General features: G+C 49.3%; 4 protein-coding genes across 4 annotated transcripts; 1 reads left to right on the forward strand and 3 right to left on the reverse strand.

The window, feature by feature from the left end:
- Positions 1 to 4,930: 4,930 nt before the first annotated feature.
- Positions 4,931 to 5,912, reverse strand: EDB82DRAFT_546753 (mitochondrial carrier domain-containing protein; the record flags this gene model as incomplete). The annotated part of the gene is made up of 2 exons (XM_025727380.1): positions 4,931 to 5,730; positions 5,789 to 5,912. The coding sequence occupies 2 exons, from the start codon at positions 5,910 to 5,912 to the stop codon at positions 4,931 to 4,933; spliced, it is 924 nt and encodes a 307-aa protein (XP_025581852.1).
- Positions 5,913 to 6,063: 151 nt separating this feature from the next.
- On the reverse strand, positions 6,064 to 7,018 carry EDB82DRAFT_506211 (TOM7 family-domain-containing protein). Its single transcript, XM_025727381.2, has 5 exons — positions 6,816 to 7,018; positions 6,707 to 6,753; positions 6,626 to 6,654; positions 6,526 to 6,562; positions 6,064 to 6,466 (listed from the first exon to the last, which is right to left on the reverse strand). Exons 1-5 carry the CDS (start codon positions 6,840 to 6,842, stop codon positions 6,445 to 6,447), a joined length of 162 nt encoding a protein of 53 aa, XP_025581853.1. The 5' UTR covers positions 6,843 to 7,018; the 3' UTR covers positions 6,064 to 6,444.
- An 11-nt stretch (positions 7,019 to 7,029) lies between these two features.
- On the forward strand, positions 7,030 to 8,634 carry EDB82DRAFT_238986 (uncharacterized protein). The gene is made up of 2 exons (XM_025727382.2): positions 7,030 to 7,336; positions 7,419 to 8,634. The coding sequence occupies exons 1-2, from the start codon at positions 7,317 to 7,319 to the stop codon at positions 8,470 to 8,472; spliced, it is 1,074 nt and encodes a 357-aa protein (XP_025581854.1). The 5' UTR covers positions 7,030 to 7,316; the 3' UTR covers positions 8,473 to 8,634.
- A 161-nt stretch (positions 8,635 to 8,795) lies between these two features.
- Positions 8,796 to 16,896, reverse strand: EDB82DRAFT_433909 (cohesin loading factor-domain-containing protein; the record flags this gene model as incomplete). Its single annotated transcript, XM_065607734.1, has 8 exons — positions 8,796 to 9,628; positions 9,677 to 9,774; positions 9,827 to 10,381; positions 10,432 to 10,547; positions 10,598 to 12,163; positions 13,059 to 16,321; positions 16,397 to 16,763; positions 16,822 to 16,896. The coding sequence occupies 8 exons, from the start codon at positions 16,894 to 16,896 to the stop codon at positions 8,796 to 8,798; spliced, it is 6,873 nt and encodes a 2,290-aa protein (XP_065463962.1).
- Positions 16,897 to 18,597: the final 1,701 nt, after the last annotated feature.

The raw sequence follows: 18,597 nt of genomic DNA on the forward strand, positions 1-18,597 counted from the left end.
GCCATGGATCTTTGCTGAACCCCGTCACTTTCGCTGCAAGATCTAGTCTCTTCCCCTGCTCAAACAGCCTCAAACCAAGCAAGAAAGGCAAGTCGGCATGCCCCCGCACCGGATGCCATCGACGATCCCGGATTTCTACCCACCAAAAGTCGCAAACAATACCTAAACGGCAATACAAAAGAATGACAAGTCAACAAAGTCCAGATACAGTCACTGAATCGTCAAGACCGCTGGAAGAAGAAGAAAAAACTATTAATCAGAAACTACATGTGGTGGTGGTGAGGTGCAGATACTACACGTGCGCATTAAGCAAGCAATCTCAATCTATCGACCAAACAATCGATCAAACCAAAAGTAATCAATCTCAGACATGTCTTCATATTGACGCACGGCATTGTCCGTCAAACAAACAACAAGCCCTAACCTTGCACTTCACATACACCACCATACAAACGAGAGGTTCATCAGTCGAGTTACAACTTAAGCAATTAATACCCTAGTCCTGGTTACGGCGTCTCTAGAAAGAAGCGAAGGGCCAATGACGATGGGTAAATATCTTGTTGTCTCTTTTCTCGCCAACTCCCCATCATGTTAGAGCATATCGGGCTCCAACCTGGGACCCATCCAATACAGCCAGACCCCTCTTACTTCGCAACTAATCCCGCCGCTAGATTACCCTACGCCGACGACGCTGCTAAAGTCCATCACATATCATTTTTTCGCTGCGAATCACGTTTTTTTCTTTAGAAGGGGGCGCCTCTGCCCAGACAAATTTCCATGTCAGGGACCCTAAGAAACCGACGCCACATGTGAGTAAATTCGAAGGAATCTGGGATGCAACTTGTGAGATCGTGGCTTCTGCGCCTCTATCCTGCGCAGTTGGTCATCTCTCGATCCTGGCGTCACTTCCAGCCCGTCGGTATCGACCGGGACCAATTGTTCAAGACAATCGCAAAGTGGTTTCCAGCCTCACTTTGCATGAAAAATGTCATGATCTTCAGCAAGGCGAACGTTTGAAAAGGCAAGGCAATGAGGCAAAAAATAAAATAGCAGCCTCACCAAACTGTGGCGATGTTGTCTTGTGGTCCAGTGGCCGGTAGCAATTCCATGGGGAACGAACGAATGGCGCTCAGAAACGGCATTGCGCAACTTCGAGTCTGTATAATCACTATGCGCATATTGTCTTGTTTTCTAAGCACTGATCTCCTTCAATTTCCCGGGTCTTCAACTATCCGAACGAACTAGAGCAACAAGTTACCGTTAGCTAACGTTCCAAAGTATTCTACGATGCATGACTGGTGTCGCCATTTTGTGATATGCGACGAGAGAAGATTCGATGAGAAACTGAGTCGCATTTTGTGTAGAGGTCCCGAAAGGGAGTGCCCGAAATTCCTCGGTGCCCTCCATCACGGGTCCGATAGAGTATGAGTACCCTGCTTGATCGGCTCTTGTTTCGGAGACAACTTCAAATCCGCATCAAGGTTATGCAAGATGGGAGGCTTGGTGGTATCGGTTTTGATACGGCTATAATTGCGCGACGCAAGGGACACTTCGCTATCGGGGCCTGAATTGGCCATGCGCAGTGTGTGTAGCCTGTACTGAAACAACAAACAAACGGACGAGAAGCCCCCATACAGGATTCCAAGTCGTTTGTCTTTTGAGGTTAATTGCATATGCAAGATATTCCCTCATGATCACCATGTGGATGACCAAGTTGACTCGTCTCTTGTCTCCTGTCCCGAGACTGTGGTGTCTGAGATTCGTGGCTGAACACCAAGGACAAAATAGGGATGCGATCTCTTCTAGCGTGACGTCTCGCGAGTAAACAAGTTCAGCTGAGGGTAATTAATCTATGCAAGATTCGATCTTGGAGGCTCTGGTTGGAGCTTGTGGGAGACGTCGTGCGGAGCCGACCAGGGTCAACAAAGGTGTCGAGGTGACATCGCGCATACCTTGAAAAGGATACTCCCCACGAAACTCGGGCCCCAGCCTCTAACTTTTGAGGTCATCCGCACCCTGTTTTCTGTAACTTCCAAGGTGGATGACCTTCGCAAACTTCACCAGCAATAATACTCAACATGCCCATGTCTTTATCGCATCATTCCAGGGAGCGATCTCCGTGTACCCTGGTCATGGTCCCTCTGTCTCGTTAGATCAGAGATCCTGTTGAGGGTAAAAATGACAAGGTGTTCATCGTCGATGTCTATAAACACTATTTGATATTGTTCTCACAAAGGCGGTGGTGGGAACGTATACACTAATTCCATGCTTCGAAGCATGCAAATAAATAATCAAGATCTCTGTGCTCCTTGGAATCTCGGGCAGACCGGGAGATAACAGGGGACAAGAGCAAGCGTTCTGTCATCCCAAGTATTCGGGATCCGGGAGGTGGACAAGCGATCAACCGAAGGGCCTGTCTCCCAGCACTTCGGCTCGTCCCGTAAAATTCGCAAGTTTCGCCGTATATGGAACGGGATCACTTCCTATTCAAGTCTCCAAATCCGACGACAGTAGTATCATGGGATTTGACAGATATTCTTGGGTACGGGGTATCATCTGTATGCGACTCCATCCTCCAACTCTCCTGTCGTTGGCTATGAGACGATACGACGCCATTCTGAAAATCCCACCATTCGTCCTCGCATGGAGTGTCTCGATATTGCTAAAGTCCCTATCGAATTCTCTACCTGTCACAATTGACAATGCTATCACGAGACTGTAGGGACTATAACCCGCCTGATATACCTGTTGAGGCAACAATCGCGAATATTCCAGGTATCTTGTGGACCTCTCTTAGCGACCATGGCAACATTTTCTAATACTACTATAGTACTCGCAAGACAATACTCACAACGTCTAGGCTGGCGAGTCTATACTACGCGATGCTACTGTGCCCTGCCTCAACGTCGCAGTAAAGCAACACGTGCATGCTTCTCACATATCGAACCAGAATGCTTTAGCTTGGCCAGCACTGGTATGGGTACAACAAACCAAATATGAGATGTGTCGTTCGCATGAGAACCGCAAGAAAGTTCTTGCTGCACGGATTTCGATCTTGATGAGCACTAAGCTTCTTCAACCACTGGGCCCTCGTTAGTTGCGAGAGATGCCTGATCAAGAAGTCACGATCGATTCATTATCTCTAAGATGTGATTGTATTGGGCAGAGAACGAGGATCCACACGGTTATCTGATCTAGACGGGAGCGAAGCAGGCTGTCATTTCCGTGTCATCAGTATGTGAGTGATGAGTCGTGATGCTTGTCGGTCTGGGCATCGATGCATCGCCTGATCGTAAATCTATTCCTTTGGTGGTTGATGGACGAGGCGTATTGCTTCCTTCAATCTTTCGACCGATTCCGCCGCTTTGATCGAGCCCTGGTTCGACGAGGATAGTTCACATCCGCTTTTGGCCGTGAAGAGTTTTCACATGGACGAAAAAGGAACCCTGAATATCAACGGGTCCCCTTTTGGTTGAACCATTGGTGTTAATCTTGTGCAGTCAGCCGTCAGACCGATTTTGAGGTAGATGAGAGTGGTTGCGGAGAAGTTCGGGAACACTCACGCAACTTGTGGTGTGACTCTGACTGGCCATCGGGAATATGAGGATTCGAGTCGCTTTAGGCGAGTGCTTTCAATTGAATCTAGGTAAGAATTCAGGGGCCGGAAGTTCAAGTGGTTTAATCTGCGAGAGCTCTCGGTGTTTCCGGTCTGAGGAATTGATTTGGGTGTGCTTGTGGTGATGTTGGATATCAAGGTATAGGGTAACCCGAGTTCGAAGGAAATGAAGCCATCGTGCCACTTATGTATCACTTAGCAAGTGACGTGGTCACTTGTGGAATTCAAAATGGAATTGAAAGCTCATAGTTACATTTGTTTGGATCATTTGAAGGTGCGGTTTGTCTCGTTGCTGTCGGTTTTGGTCACGTTGATGGCTATTGGTGAAGTCATTCCTGTCACTCATAAATACAATGACTGATTGGTCACGACTATTCAAACATTCGAGTTGTTATTAACAAGCCACTGTGGAATGAAGTATTCATATCGATTATGATGTTGACGGGAGTGTTAATATACGCATTGCCATTTGATGAGTATGATACACATAAAGTTGCTGAACTGTTGACAGAAATTACCTCCAAGTGTGCACAATGAAGGACAAAGGAGATTGTCTCTGGTGGTCCAAATTTACCGTCTGTTGAATGGTACAACGTCTATACCATGCTTTTCGCGATTGGCAAACAGAGGCTCGTGGGTTGTTTCACGGCATCACGACCAAGAAGAAACACACAAGCAAATGTCTAGGCTGATGGTGCTTGCAATCAATCCAGCGATTAGAATGAATATGCCAGAATCACTGACATCAAACTGTATATAACTGGAAAGCATCAACCACTGGAGAGTGCTCCTACTCCATCCATAGCAACAAGAGACCTATATCATAGAACGGCTATAAAACACTTGCTTCCACAGCAACGAGACACCTCATCGAGAAGAACGACGAGAGAACACTGTAGCCATGTGTATCGACGAATGCATAAAGTACGACTGCACAAAGTGCCAGCGCCGTATCCGGGCCACTGAGCAGAAGCTCTTGTGCCCAGAAGCGGACGCAGGCACTTGCACGACGACGATTGACTTCATCACCCACTATCTTCCGGCCAGTCAATGCGAGACTTGCGAAGAGAAGAGGAAAGAGGAGGAAGCCAAGGCTAGGAAGCGGAAGAGGAGTGAAGGCAGCGCAAACAAGGTCTGAGAAGAAGTCCCGGAGTTGATGGTAGTGTAGATCATTGACGCCATTATGTGATATGAATAAACGAATTATGACTTGCGGAAAAGGCTACGAGCCTCCCTTTAACGAATGATGCCCATGTCTACTTTTTTTTCAACCGTGGCAATCCAAATGCCAACGCCAGTCTATGCTCGTATTGCTCAAACCCAGTAAGGAATATAATACTTGACGTTCTCGTACACCAAGAAGGTCACCCACGTCGCAGGCATGACTCTCACCACACCCGGTACCAATCCACGATAGAACCCTCGAAGCCCGTCCTCTGTCCATATCCTAACCACAGCGCCTCTGATACCCCGTCCAAACCGCTTGTCGGCCTCATAGTTCTGTAGTCTGCTTCTCAGAACCTGATAGGGATAAGTGACAGCACCAGCAACAAACTTGGCCAAACTCGACAGCCCAATAGTCGCTTCTGTTGTCATATGATCTCTCTCGAGGCCATACTTTTCGCGGCGGCGGGTGTGGTACAATCGTTTCATAGGATCATACACAGCGAACTGCACAGCGCCGTGAGATACGCCCACCAAAGAGATTCCCAAGCCGCGATAAAAGCCCCGGATGCCTTCGGTTTGAAGAATAGAGCGAGCACCGGCGAGCATAGAAGGGTAAGCACCTTGAGAGCCGCGATCAGAAGATACCATACGGACTTTAAGAACCCAGATAGGATTGGTCAGCGTCGTCGTCGAAGCGCCTGCCAGAGCGCTCGCGACGAAGTAGTCACCCGGTGTTGGGCGTCCATCCGGTCGGCTTTGCCAAGTAGCGACAGCGTTTTCAAAGCGCGACTTAAAAAAGAAGAAAGAAGCCCAACTAGAGGCGTTTCCAACAAGGTTTGGCGTTAGACCGCGGTAGAGAGAGGCGATCGGGTGAGGTGTAGATGTCAGTGCGCGAAGGATAGACACCGTCGTTGGACGGACCGCACCAGGAGCTGTGCTGCGATAGACTGTGCTTGTGTCAGATATCGTGGTTACCGAATAAGAGGGGATCAGTTAGAGTATTACTCTGCATTCGAGTCTTGACTACATCAAGAGGATGCACCGTCAAAGTTGAGACAGTTCCAGCACTGAGACCAGCGATAGACTCAATGGTCGCGGGCGAGAGTCCCGCATTGTTAAAGTCGGGCATATAGAAAAATTGATCTTATTATCCCGAAATATCGCCTGTCACATTTTATAAATATGAAGTGAAGTTGTTTGAAGTTGGGTTTGTTGTTGATAGATATTTCAGCGGAGCTCAAAATGGGCAACTTAGTAGTTAGTTAGTACTTAGTTCAACCGAGGGTTCGACGTCACCAGCGCAATTAGAGGTCTTTTGCCGCATGAAACCGACAGCACTTGATAGATTTCCCGATTGCAAAAAATACAGAGACAGAGTTTGGTTCACGAGTTTCTAATTATGAGTGGATTTCCCTTTTTTCTGGGCTTTCCTAGTCCTTGATCCTAGTGTTGCAAGATGGATGATACACGGCGATATTTCACACCCTTCACTTCGTACAGAACCACCCCTCCTATCTTCCTAACATTTTCCCAGCTTGTCGTCACTAACGCCATGGATGCTGCTGGTGATCGTTCCTTTCCCTCTGCGTCGTAAAGCATCTTTTTACAAGATATCGTACACTGTTCCGTTGATTTCGTCTCATTATAAAATTGCTCTTCGCTTAAGAGAGGGGAGAGAGAAGGCTAGACAAATCATGTTAGCGTTACTGCGATACATATAGTTAGTAAAGCTCGAGACATACCGGATGACGGAAGGTCGGGGCTCGCTGCGAGTGTAGCCTGGAAGAGATGGTCAGTATTGGTTTCGCGATTGCAGATCGTCGTTATTCGAGGTATTCGTACCGAGGTAGAGGATCAGAGGAAGGTAGCCACTGCAATAACTGTTAGTCAATGTCTTGTAGTAAGATACATGCATCAACATACTAGTGAATGGCGACGCGGGAAACGTCAATGAGCTTGGCAATGCGCTCCTATAATTTCAGTTAGAGAAGCTGTACCGAGAAATCAATGGCAATGTCAAGCTATAGCGCACCTTGGACTCCTCGGAAAGGGCAAACATCTTGAATTAGGTCAAGTTTTGTAATTAAAAGCAACTCGAAAAAGAAGTACACAACGACACGACGTAGCTCGACCGAGGTATTTCGAAGCTCAAGGCTGATGATCTATTGAGCGCAAGGCGAGACAAGGCAGACCAAAGCAAAGCGTTGACGTCTGTCCAAAAAATTCGGAACAAGGTACCGGGGCCTGGAAATTCCACCTCCGAATCGCGGACGAGGTGGAAGAACCTCGGTCGACGCCACAATTTCTCTCTTACTGATCTACAGGTAAATGTGGCGCATGCGACAAGGCCAAGGCGTTGCGTTGCGTCTTTCTATTCAACCTCAGCCAAAATTTCCAGAAGCTCCATACAAAGGTGATAGCCAGCTTTATCTCTTCACCACAACCTGAAATTTCCGGTCAATTTGTCATTTCCTCGTCAATCTACACACTGTAAGAGCTTCAAGGGACATCAGTCTCTTCACAATTCGTCATCATGGCGCAAAATAGACACTGGTAAAGCTCTCCCATACTCCTATCGCATCGCAACGCATTGCAACGCAACGCGACCAGCAAAAGCCAAGCTAACACGCTGCAGGGAACAAGACAAGGAGGCAACCGTCTACATAGGAAACATCGACGAGCGCGCGACATCAGCCATGGTATACGAGATTATGCTTCAGATGGGCCCCATCCACAACATCCACATGCCTCGCGACCGCGTTACGCAGACACACCAGGGCTTCGGCTTCGTCGAGTTCCGCACGCCCACCGACGCCGAGTACGCGGCCAACGTCATGAACGGCATAAAACTGTACGGAAAATCACTGCGCGTTAACAAAGCCAGCGCAGACAAACAGCGAGCCGCCGAAGTTGGTGCCGAGCTGTTCATCGGAAACCTCGATTCCATGGTCGACGAGAAGATCCTCTATGATACGTTCAGTCGCTTTGGTCCACTGCTCAGTCTGCCAAAGGTCGCGAGGGAGGAGTCTGGAGCGAGCAAGGGCTTTGGTTTTGTCAGCTTTGCCGACTTTGAGAGCAGTGATGCTGCTATTGATACGCTGCACGGCCAATATATTCTGAGTAAAGAGGTCTCAGTCCAGTATGCTTTCAAGAAGGATGGAAAGGGAGAGAGACACGGTGACCAAGCTGAGCGAGCACTCGCTGCTGAAGCCAAGAAGCGCAATATCGTCCCTGAGGCGCAGCCAGTTCCTCAGGCATTCCTTCAACCACCACCTGCTGCCGCTGCGCCTCCAGCTGGCTTCGATCCCTCAGCCATGGGAAGAATGCCCGTTAGTGCACCTCCCCAGGTCGCACCTGGTGGTTTCGCACCTCCTGGACGAGGTCCTTCACCATACAATGCTGGCGTTCCACCGCCTGGAATGCCTCCCCGAGGTGCCGTCCCTCTACCCCCAGCACCATCTGGTCTACCCGCGCGACCGCCGCAATCACAGGCCGGATACACCAACCCGGCCGATTTCCACCCAGGCAGCTTCCGACCACCATCGGGATCTCCTGCACAAGGTTACCCGGTTGCTCCTCCGCCAGGTTTCCCTGCGCCTCCTCAAGCTGCTCCAGGTGCTCCCGGAGCCCCTCCACCTGGCTTCATGCCTCCTCCGGGCTTCCAACCACCTCCTGGATTCCGTCGGTGATCGCCATCTTCACAAACATCACAACTTGTTATTCATGCAAAAGATTTCCGCCAGTAAGCTCAAGACTCGATAGAGTCCAAGATATGAATTGACGCCGTTGTTACGGCTAAAAAGGCGACCTTGGTCGTTATCTAATTACCTCTACCCTTTCCATCAAGATGAGACCACAAATATGTATGGTCAGGTATCGTACAGGCCTCCACAAACCCCTTCGAATATGGTATACAAAACATGAAAATAATTCCTTTTTTAAAATGCGGGCAAACTCCTTGCCTCGAACGCCGGATTTGCAAACTCTACTCCCACGCCGCTTTCTTCTTCTTTCAGGGTGCCGGGAATGCCTCCTGCGCTTCCCTTGTGGCCTTCGCCAATTCATACGCTGCTTGCTGGTGATGGCCTTGTACTTCGTACGATTGAGCCAGCATGCCGTCTGCGACACTCTGCCACAAAACGTTCCCACTGCGTTGTGCCTGCTTTGCTGCTGCCATGGCAGATTTAAGCGCTTGCTCGCCGATAACGTTCTCAAACAGTCGACTGCGCATGATAGCGAGCGTGACGGCAGCCCCCAAAACATTGTTAGTGGATTTGGATCCGGCCATGGCAGCCTGTATATGCTGTTTCTGGTGGTTGAGCTGTTGAGGAGGCTCCGTAACGACAGCGGCCATGACATTGTGCCACGCTGTCCGCAAATCGACGTTGTGATGGTTGGCGCACAGCGGGTGCAGTCGATCTATCAAATCGAGTGTTTCCGCGTCGTTTCTCTCTGAATGATGCTGCATGATCCAAAGTCTGTTGAGGCCAGCTAGCATAGCTAATTCGCGATGCGCAGCTTTAACGCCAGTTCCACGCTGGTCGAGGTCGAACTGGGGTCTTTGGAAAAGCTCCATAGCCGACCGTAAGTCTCCTATAGCCTGCTGATAGACACCGGATAGATAGAGAGCGAGTAATCGCAAAATACCCTGTGTAGATGGCGTTAAAAGACTCTCAAGTTTCTGCATAGATTGCTTCACCGATTCCCATTGACAGTGACTGGCTGCGTAAAGACCGAGAAGAGCGGTAAGATAGCACTGAGCCTCTAATCGCCACTCGCGTTGAGAGATGGCGTCCTGCAGTGAGGTTGATGGTCCGTATGGGATTCCAGCAGTTGTGTTATCCCCTAAATAATGTTAGTAGGTTGTACCAGTAAAGATGAGATGCCACATACAAGTATCGAGAACTCTAACACCTTCTTGCCAGAATTCCGCTGTCCGACGACCATGCGCACTTGACTTGTGCATGTTTACCAAGCCCGTAAAAGTGAAGCTATCGCTCAGTCAGTTGAGATAATGCAATGGCGGGAAGAGCGTCAACTTACATGAGCGAGGTTAATTCCATCTTAGTCATGAACGACATAACCAAATAGTTCACTGGCGCGTCCCCTCCGCTTCGAATAATACCGGCTGTGTCGCTGCTAATTGTATGTCCTGTAGAAGGTTGCTTCTTTACGGGGATCAGGAAATCGGACTTGACAGTGTGCCAATCCTCACACCCATCCATGCGGTCTTGTAACATCTTGAGTTTTTGCAACGTCAACTCCAGGCTAGAATGATTGATACTCGAGACCAGGTCCAGAAGTAGAGTAAGTACATCAAGCTGCATTATATGAACTGATTCATCGAACTGGAATTTGGCCACCTGCGCAATGCAGGCCTGAACCTTTTCGAGGTTGCCATCTTTGGAAGCCTTCAGGAGAGTGAGGCCTTCGAGAATGGAGGCAAACACGCTCACCGCGTTGTCGCCGCGGTTGCTTGCAGTGACTTGGACGGAGCGAATGTTCTCAAGAGCACTGGCATCAGCCGTCCGGCCAAGCTCCATATAGAAATTGGCCTTTAGTAGCCTGAACGCATATACCCAATCAGGATGCTTATAGCTATAGTTATGTTTAGTGACTGCACGACTTCAGATGAGTAATAGACTTACGTTTCACAGTCAGCAATCTGTCTATCAGCTGCATTTAAAGCGGCTTTATGGTTCCGCTGAAACAAGAGCTTCAACCTGATATAATGCATGCAGTATTTGAGGTCGTCCAAACCATTCTAAATCGGTTAGTCGTGCCACATGAAAAACTTGACCTGTGCTCGCTTACTTTTTCGCAAAGTGAAATGCCTTTCGTAATGGCAGTCTCAGCTTCCATGGAATTTTCTGTCTCTTCTAGTAAAATAGTAGCATATCTCAAGCGCATCTTGGCTTCTTGACGGGGAGACAGCCGACTACTTTGCAGACACGCCTCTAAGCATGCTAGGCCTGTCGAGATCAATTTTTGATACTCGTCTATACGTGTAGTGTTCATGGACATGGCGACATCGTGGACAGAACTACGAGCTTTATCGAAGCACTCTTCCGCTACAGCGACCATGACATGCACGGTGTCTACAGGCCGAGCTTTAGGGGTAGTAGCCGGTGATTTCTTGGTGATACTCGGAGAGCGAGCGCTAATCGCAGGAGAGTTGGCGACAGAAGAAAGCGGGCTCGGCTTTATCCGAGGAGTTGTCATTTGTGGTTGCACTTGCGCTGGCTGTTGCTGTTGTGGGTACTGTTGAGGTGTAGATTGCCGTTGTGGTTGTGGTTGTGGTTGAGGCTGTGGTGGCGGATGAGGTTGAGCCTGGGGGCTGCTCAGCATGATATCAGATGGGTTGATGGTGTTGGCATCATTCTGGGAAGGCCAGTTCCTAGCCTGCTCAGGCTGCGAGGGAGGAGAAACAGTGCTTTGTTTCTGCCCCATGGCAACTGGAGGAAGTGAGGGTAGTTTCTGGATGTCCTGCAAGTTCACAAAATGCATCTGCTCCGGCCCAGCTTGAATAGGCTCATATTGCGCTGGCTCGGTATTAGTTTCAGCTTTGATCTCAGCAACGAATTCTTCGATCGGCTTCTGCGCAGTTTGCTGAACTGTTTGTTGTGGCTGTTGATGAAAGTCTTGGCGGGGCCGTTGATTATGTTGCGTTTCTCGTAGCACCTGTGGCGGAGCTGGCGAGGGGATTTGTTTTTGAACGGGCTGGGGTGAAGGTTGGAGGACCGTCGTTTGTGGTTGCTGTTGGGCCTGAGGGTGTTGTTGGTATTGTTGCTGTGGCGGATGCTGTGAATACTGAGGGTGCTGAATTTGCTGCTGCGCTTGCGCCTGGGTCTGCGGAAGCCTATATCCTTGGTTCTGAGATATAGACGGTGTTCTTTGCTGCGGTGAAGGCATATGTTGGCTAGGCCGTCTTTGTTGGACCTGCTGCTGCGGTGACGCGACGTGCCGTTGATACATCTGCTGCTGCTGTTGGTGGTGCTGTTGCTGCTGGAGCTGCTGTTGATACATCATATTCTGTCCACCCGGTGACTGTTGGTGTTGCCATACATTTGATGGGGGAACGTATTGCGCTACAGCTTGCTGCAGCTGATGATTCCCATATGCTTGCCCCGTTGCATCATATCCCTGGTAAGCCGTCTGCATGCCCCCATACTGCGCCATCTGTTGCTGCTGATGGTACGCCTGCTGCTGTCCTTGTTGCTGGGACATTGAGTAGTATTGTTGTTGTTGTTGCTGCTGCTGCTGCTGCTGCTGCTGCTGTTGAGGGCTCGTAAATTGTTGATAGCCGTTTGGCAAATATGACGAAGGCGGATTCATCCCGGGTACTGGCACTGGCACTGGCTGCTGGGAGCCTTGCTGGCCCTGCCCCTGGCCATGAAAAGGCCTGTAACTCATGGTCTCTCGGTCCCTTCAGTTTTGTTTGACCTATCGGTTCGACCTCAAAATTCGAGTTGTCTTGTCGTCACTCGGCGCAACAAACGCGATTGCGCTTCATGGTCTGCTTTGTTCGGTCGTTGAGTCTCCCACTCACGATGGCTCGTGTCGCGTCGTCCGGGCAGCCGAGTCTTTATAGTTCAAGTACCCAAAATCGTCTCGGCGTCGGTCGTCAAATCGTCAATACTTGTGTTAGCAACTTTGTCAATTGTGTAGGGTCTAAATCGTGAAAGGATGAGAAACACGGTGCGACAGGATCCTAATCATCGTGTCGCAGAGCAACGTGATTGGATGATTTCGGTCTAGTAATTGCGGAACTGCCACTAATAAGACCAACAATCAACCAACACAATGAAACTCGTGAGAGTCTAAATAAACTAAATTTAATTGATCCAACTCTACTTCACAATGGAAAATGCATAAATATTTAGAAGGTGGTGGGTGAATTATAAAGTAAATTTGTTTGTCCATCATTCGCTATCGTCATTGCTCATGGCATGGATATTATTATCTTACACTTTGTGATAAGCTTTGGACCATGTCTTTGTTGTCGTATTTTTCAACCCAATATAACAGATCAATCCCACCAAGTCAAAAGAAATCCAAGCCCAACGCTCGCTCATCTCTATAGTACCTGCTAAGTGGCAGGGCATGCAAGATCGTCCTTGGGTATTAGAAGGAAAAAACAAAACAAGATATGCACGCAAACTCCAACGACGTCTGCCCGTTTCGAAATCCTCCAGCACGTTTATCCCATACAAACCCATTCGGCAAAGACACACCACCGCGCTGTGCGATCTGCTAGCACAAGGCCTCTCCATACACCTTTCTCTGAACATTTGATGATTGTCTCCCATGTTCCACCGTCACTAGCGGTATCACTGCCCGAGAGACTTCTGCCACCAACATGAATGCCCTTACGGTCCTCCTTCCTCATAAGACGGAGGATCTTGCCTCCAGGCGTTTGAATGGCCAGCTTGGCAGGCTTCTTCCCAGCAACAGTGCCCGTAGCTGAGCTTGGAGTCGAGCCACTAACACTTGACGCACCCATACTCAGCGCTGAACTAGGACGGACAAATGGTATGGGACTTGTAGCCCCTGGATTGGATGATGGTGTCAGGGCTGACGCGCCTGTTAGCGAACTGGGATGTTGTCTGATGGCGAAGACAAATGTGTTGTTGAGAGCTAATCGCTGGCATTGCGGCTGAACCACGTAGATATCGTGCCGCTGTGCGTGAGGAGTGGGATGCCTCGTGACGAACTCGTAAGGCGGGTTTTCACCAGTGTGGACAATGGGCAGCGCAAAAGCAAGAGGATGTGGAATATCCTTGATGCTGTGCATAAGTCCTCGCTTGCCTGCGTAAATCTTCAAGGTGCCCTGCCCTTCATCGCCAGGTAACAGTGCCTTGACGGTGTACCGCTTGATGCCGTTGAACCATTCTGCTTGAGCGAGTGCTCTCTTCTTGACTATTTCGCCACTTTCAAACACATCCCCATCCGAGTCTCGCGAGTAGCCTCGAACTTCGACTTCTGCGGCGATCTCCACGTCGGATGGGACACTGAATTTGATATGAACCATCTCCAAGTCCTCTATCCTGGTCGAAGCAGTGTTGTAGTCCACCATCTCAAATCCATTGCGGAAGAAGGGCGCACAAGCGCAAGGCAGATTTAAAAGAGTTTCGTGTGCCACGGGAGGGACGATGTGCTGTTGACTATGGTGTTCGGGAATATGTGTCCAACAAATTTCCACTGGCCGCGTCAAGAACCACCAGGTATCGGCGGCATTATTTGCGTTCGAATATAGGCCCCGTCGAGGGTACGAGGGGCTGGCAAGGCAGCAATCGATCATGCGCCATTCGTTGTCGATTAATACAGTATTCCACCAGTGGTTGGGGCGGGGCATAATGTTGATTTCCGAGACCTCGCCTGGAGTCTTGAGATAACCTCGCACGATCTCGCAGTGTATGCCAATAGAAGCACACATTTCCATCACCAGCACAGCATATTCCTCAGCACAGGCTCTTTTAGACTGAATAACTCGTGTCGTGTCGATCTCGCCTTCAAAATCTTCCTCCCAGATGATCTTCTCGGAAACCCATGTGAAGATAGCTCGCAGCCGCTGAACGTCACTTCTATACGGCCGGCACACGTATGTGGTGGCGAGCTGAATGGCGGTTATGGCAGGAGGGAGGCCACTAATGAAACGTGAATTCTTGTCCACTTGAGATAAGTTGATCGCTTGATAGTCGACGGGTTCGGGGACCGGCTCTCCGTCAGCGCCTTCATCTCCTTCGACGCCGTCATAAAGCTCATCGACAGGGTTCAGGGCGGGATGGTCCATCATCTGACATCGCTCACGACGCTCAGTCAATTCTATTGAACTGAGCGAGTTGGAACGATTCACGTCACGGCGAACTTGAACCCAATCCACACCAGCACCAAGGCCCATTTCTGTAGCAGTGTCTCTGCCGGAAGGCGTACTGCCCATACCAGATAAGGGCGACGCTCCAGGGGGCATGGAACGAGCAAAAGGCGACTTGGGAGAGTCCATGCCTCCACCCACAACCCCGCCTCGACTACTTGCCACACCCGTCTTAGCAGTATCGAAAATCTTACGGAATATGTTTCGCTTTGGGGGTTTTGGTTGCACCAAGCCTCCTAATTCCAAGGACGGGTCTTCGTGGAAGCCGACTTGTGTTTGTGGCCGCTGTTGCTGAGCGGGAGAGTCACTCGCATGGCTGCTGTGATAGGTGACTCCTGTGAAAGGCGAATCTGGTCTGTCAATCTCTAGGTCCCTAGCACCAATAGCACTTTGAGCACGGCCCCGATTGCCCAGGCGAGCAAGACTTCCAGCACTAGTAGTACTGAAAGCACCTGCTGAAGTTCCACTCCACAACGTTCTGGATGTACTTTGAGTTGATGCGCTGATATTGCTCTCTTTGCCCGACGATGAATTGGTAGAGGTGGTTTTCGTTGTGAGGGTACGCGCAACTCCTCGTCCAATCTCATAGGCTGATTTGCGAGCTCGCAGCTTACGTTCAGGCTCAGCAGAACGACTCATGGATGACTTCGGCCTCTCGTATGGCATATTCTTAGGAGGCGGAGGAGGGGGTTGGTCATCATCTTGCTCGCCGGATCTCGAGTTGTGTCGGTGCATTTGCTGGAAACGCTTCTCCATGCGGTCAACATAACTGCTAAGTTTATCGTCTCGTCCACCATTCTGATAAGACACCTCTTGGGAAGACTCGCCGCTCCACGTCTCGTAGCCTTCATCCTTTGGTGCAATTCCCATTGAGCTTTTGGGCCTGCTTCGATCTGGGATCCTCCTATTAGATCCATGAGATAACATATCAAAAGATTCCGGTGACCAGGGGTCGGCAGGCGGTGCAGGTGAAGGAGCATGAGTTGCTCGATTTAGACCGCCACCCAGAACGTCTAATTGTTCCATAACACCATCCATTGCTTCTCTCAAGGGTGAGGGCGTCATACCTCCTGCAGGAGATGGTGGAACAGGAGTGGATTTGCCCGGTGTGTATGGTGTATAAGATCTGTCATCGAAGGACCCATGCCTGACATGTGCTTGAGGGGGGTTGGGTGGTTGTGACGGCCGGTAGGAGTTGCCGGAATTTTGTCTCGAGGGAGACAGAGGATTGAACGAGGCATTGGATCCATGGCGGGAGATGTCAAAAGAGCTCCTATGTAAATCGATTGACCCTCTCGCTATTTGTCTGTGAGGAGGTGGGGGTGGGGGCGGTGGAGAGTCACCTCTCTGTTGTCCTCCTCGGTAGGGCACCATTGCACGGTTGAACGAAGGGGCAGGTGATGGACCCCTCCCGCCGTAACCTTGAGCATGGTGCATCGGAGGGGCAGGAGAAGACCCTCTTGCGCCATAGCTATGAGGTGGTGCCGGTGAAGGGCCTCTCGACTGGTAGTTATGCATGGGTGGTGCCGGTGAAGGACCTCTCGACTGGTAGCTGTGCATGGGTGGTGCTGGTGAAGGGGCTCTCGATTGATAATTGTGCATGAGTGGTGCTGGCGAGGGTGCCCTCGAATGATAGCCTTGCATGGGTGGTGCCGGAGAGGGAGCTCGTGAGCCATAGTTATGAGAGGGCGCTGGTGAAGGAGCTCGGTGGTCGTGTCTCGGAGGTACAGGTGATGGACCTCGTTCGTTTTCATGAGTACTAGGGGCGAATGAGGCACCTGAGTTTTGTCGTTCCTTGGGCTTTGGTGTCTCCTTGAAGACCTCGGGCTGTTTGGCGCTGGTGTAATGAGGAGCCTTGGCGTATGCTTCAAAAGGCTTTCGGAACGTTCTTGATTTTGACGGCGCACTGGATGGGTTGTTTGATGCCGGAGTAGGAACAGATTTGGTCGTCGGGCGGAATTGAGAAGGAAGAAGTTCAACAAAGTTGGAAGGAAACGATCCCACAGTTCGTCGATCTCGGTACAATCTGCCCACCCACCACGAGCCATCGCCAGCATTGAGACATTCTATCAAATCCCCTTCAATGAATCCCAGATCTCGCTTTGACTGTTGTTGTTGTTGTTGATTAGTATATTATAGCAGTTATCAATGACTTTGAACAAACCTCTCCTCCCCATGAGTATACAGCTCTACACCAACATGGGAACCGCGATGGAAGTGGTGGAGCTGCGGGTGGCATTGTTGTAAATATGTAATGCGGACAATTCGAGCAGAGACTAAACAAGGCCCAAAGTAGGAAGATTTGGACTCGAACAAAATCGAGAGGCGTTGCAGGAGACTTTTATCGGACTGTAGATAAACACATATCAAACACAATTTTGTCGAGATCAGGTAGGTTGTCGAAACACCAAAAACAAGTGACGCAAGGTAGACCAAAATGATGTCCCGCAATGGTGTGGAAATGAATGAATGAGCTGGCGAGAGAGCGAGCAATAAAGATAATTACCACAAAAACGTGGAATTAAATTTACTTGTTATCGACCGAACGTAAATCTTGAGATGCAACGCTCTGATAAAAAAAAAAAAAGAAGAACGTCAGAAACGGTTTGAAAAAACGAAGTAAGTAATGAAGGATAGGTAGTATGAAGCTCCGCCTGTCAAAAAAGCGGTAGGACAGCCGCGGTGCTCGAGCGTCTGGCGTCACGAAAGCTGAGAGATGTCGAGGTTGCTACGGTAACACGAGATCAGCGGGGGTTGTTGAGTTGTCCCACCGCCCATCTGAGCTAGGACCATGCAAGGGGAAGAAGAGCCATGAACCCATCCCATGGAAGAAGTAAAACAGAAACAATTCGATAGTAATCTCGATGGTGATTCGTGGTGAATACGCTTATTCTGCAAACATTTCTTTTTCGAATTGTCCTTTATCGGAATTTAGTCTGCGTCTATCGGAAAAAGAAAGGCACTCTGCATCAGTTGTGTTACTGACAAACAACATCAACTACGGGTGTTGTAATAACTAACCAAAAACAGCAGATAAAAACTCTTGTTGCTAGAGGAATGAATGAATACCTGCCTATTTGTTGTTGTTGTGCTACTATTTTGAGGCTCCCTGCCGTCTTGAATCTAGATCAATGCTTAAAGACAATGTAGCCGAGTATGGAATAGATGCAATGTTCCATGTAGCTGAACTCTAGCACATAATACTACTACTACTATCAAAAGTCCGGTGCATTGCCAGTCTAGAACCTGAAGTGAGGCTGCCCACACTTTTGCTACGTACTTCCCGTCAAGTCTCCATTTACCCTCCAGGGGGGGCTTGTTGCGTTGCATGATCGTGAAGATCAGAGCTTATAACAAACAAGGCCCTTGATGGGGTATGGAGATCCAGTGTATGGATTTGTTTGTCAAAACGGGGCACTGTTCACTTATGCCATGGTAATTATAATCTGCTCCTAAATATGCATCTTTGTCACCAAGAACCATGTATGATTGGCTTATTACTTGGCCAACCCTCGGCCATCTAGCTGTGAGCTCATATTGATTGATTTTGTATGCTTTAAGAAAGTACTTTTTTTGTGAAGAAGTGGAACATCGAAGACAGCCTTAGATCCCTAGCTTCTTCACACATTATCTCTACCTATGTGAAGCCGTTCATGTGAGATGGGAATCATCATGTAGACCAGATGAATAATCTTCATACATCAATTTACTTTTTTCAATACTACACAATCTTGAACGTCATGATTTGTGATGAGATGATCGATCTCAGTTGACTTATCAAGTCGTGTGACTGCGTGTCTTTCTAACCAAAGCAACGTCTGAGACGCAGCCTTTCCTCATAAAGACCGTAACAGCCATCGACAGTCTCGGCCGTTGCGTGCAGTAAGTCATTGAGAACCCGACAACAGCCTTGTCCGATTCCGTGACGTGCGTTCTTGTG

The sequence above is a fragment of the Fusarium venenatum genome (genome assembly GCF_020744135.1).
Source record: "Fusarium venenatum strain MPI-CAGE-CH-0201 chromosome Unknown EDB82scaffold_3, whole genome shotgun sequence".
Taxonomy (NCBI): domain Eukaryota; kingdom Fungi; phylum Ascomycota; class Sordariomycetes; order Hypocreales; family Nectriaceae; genus Fusarium; species Fusarium venenatum.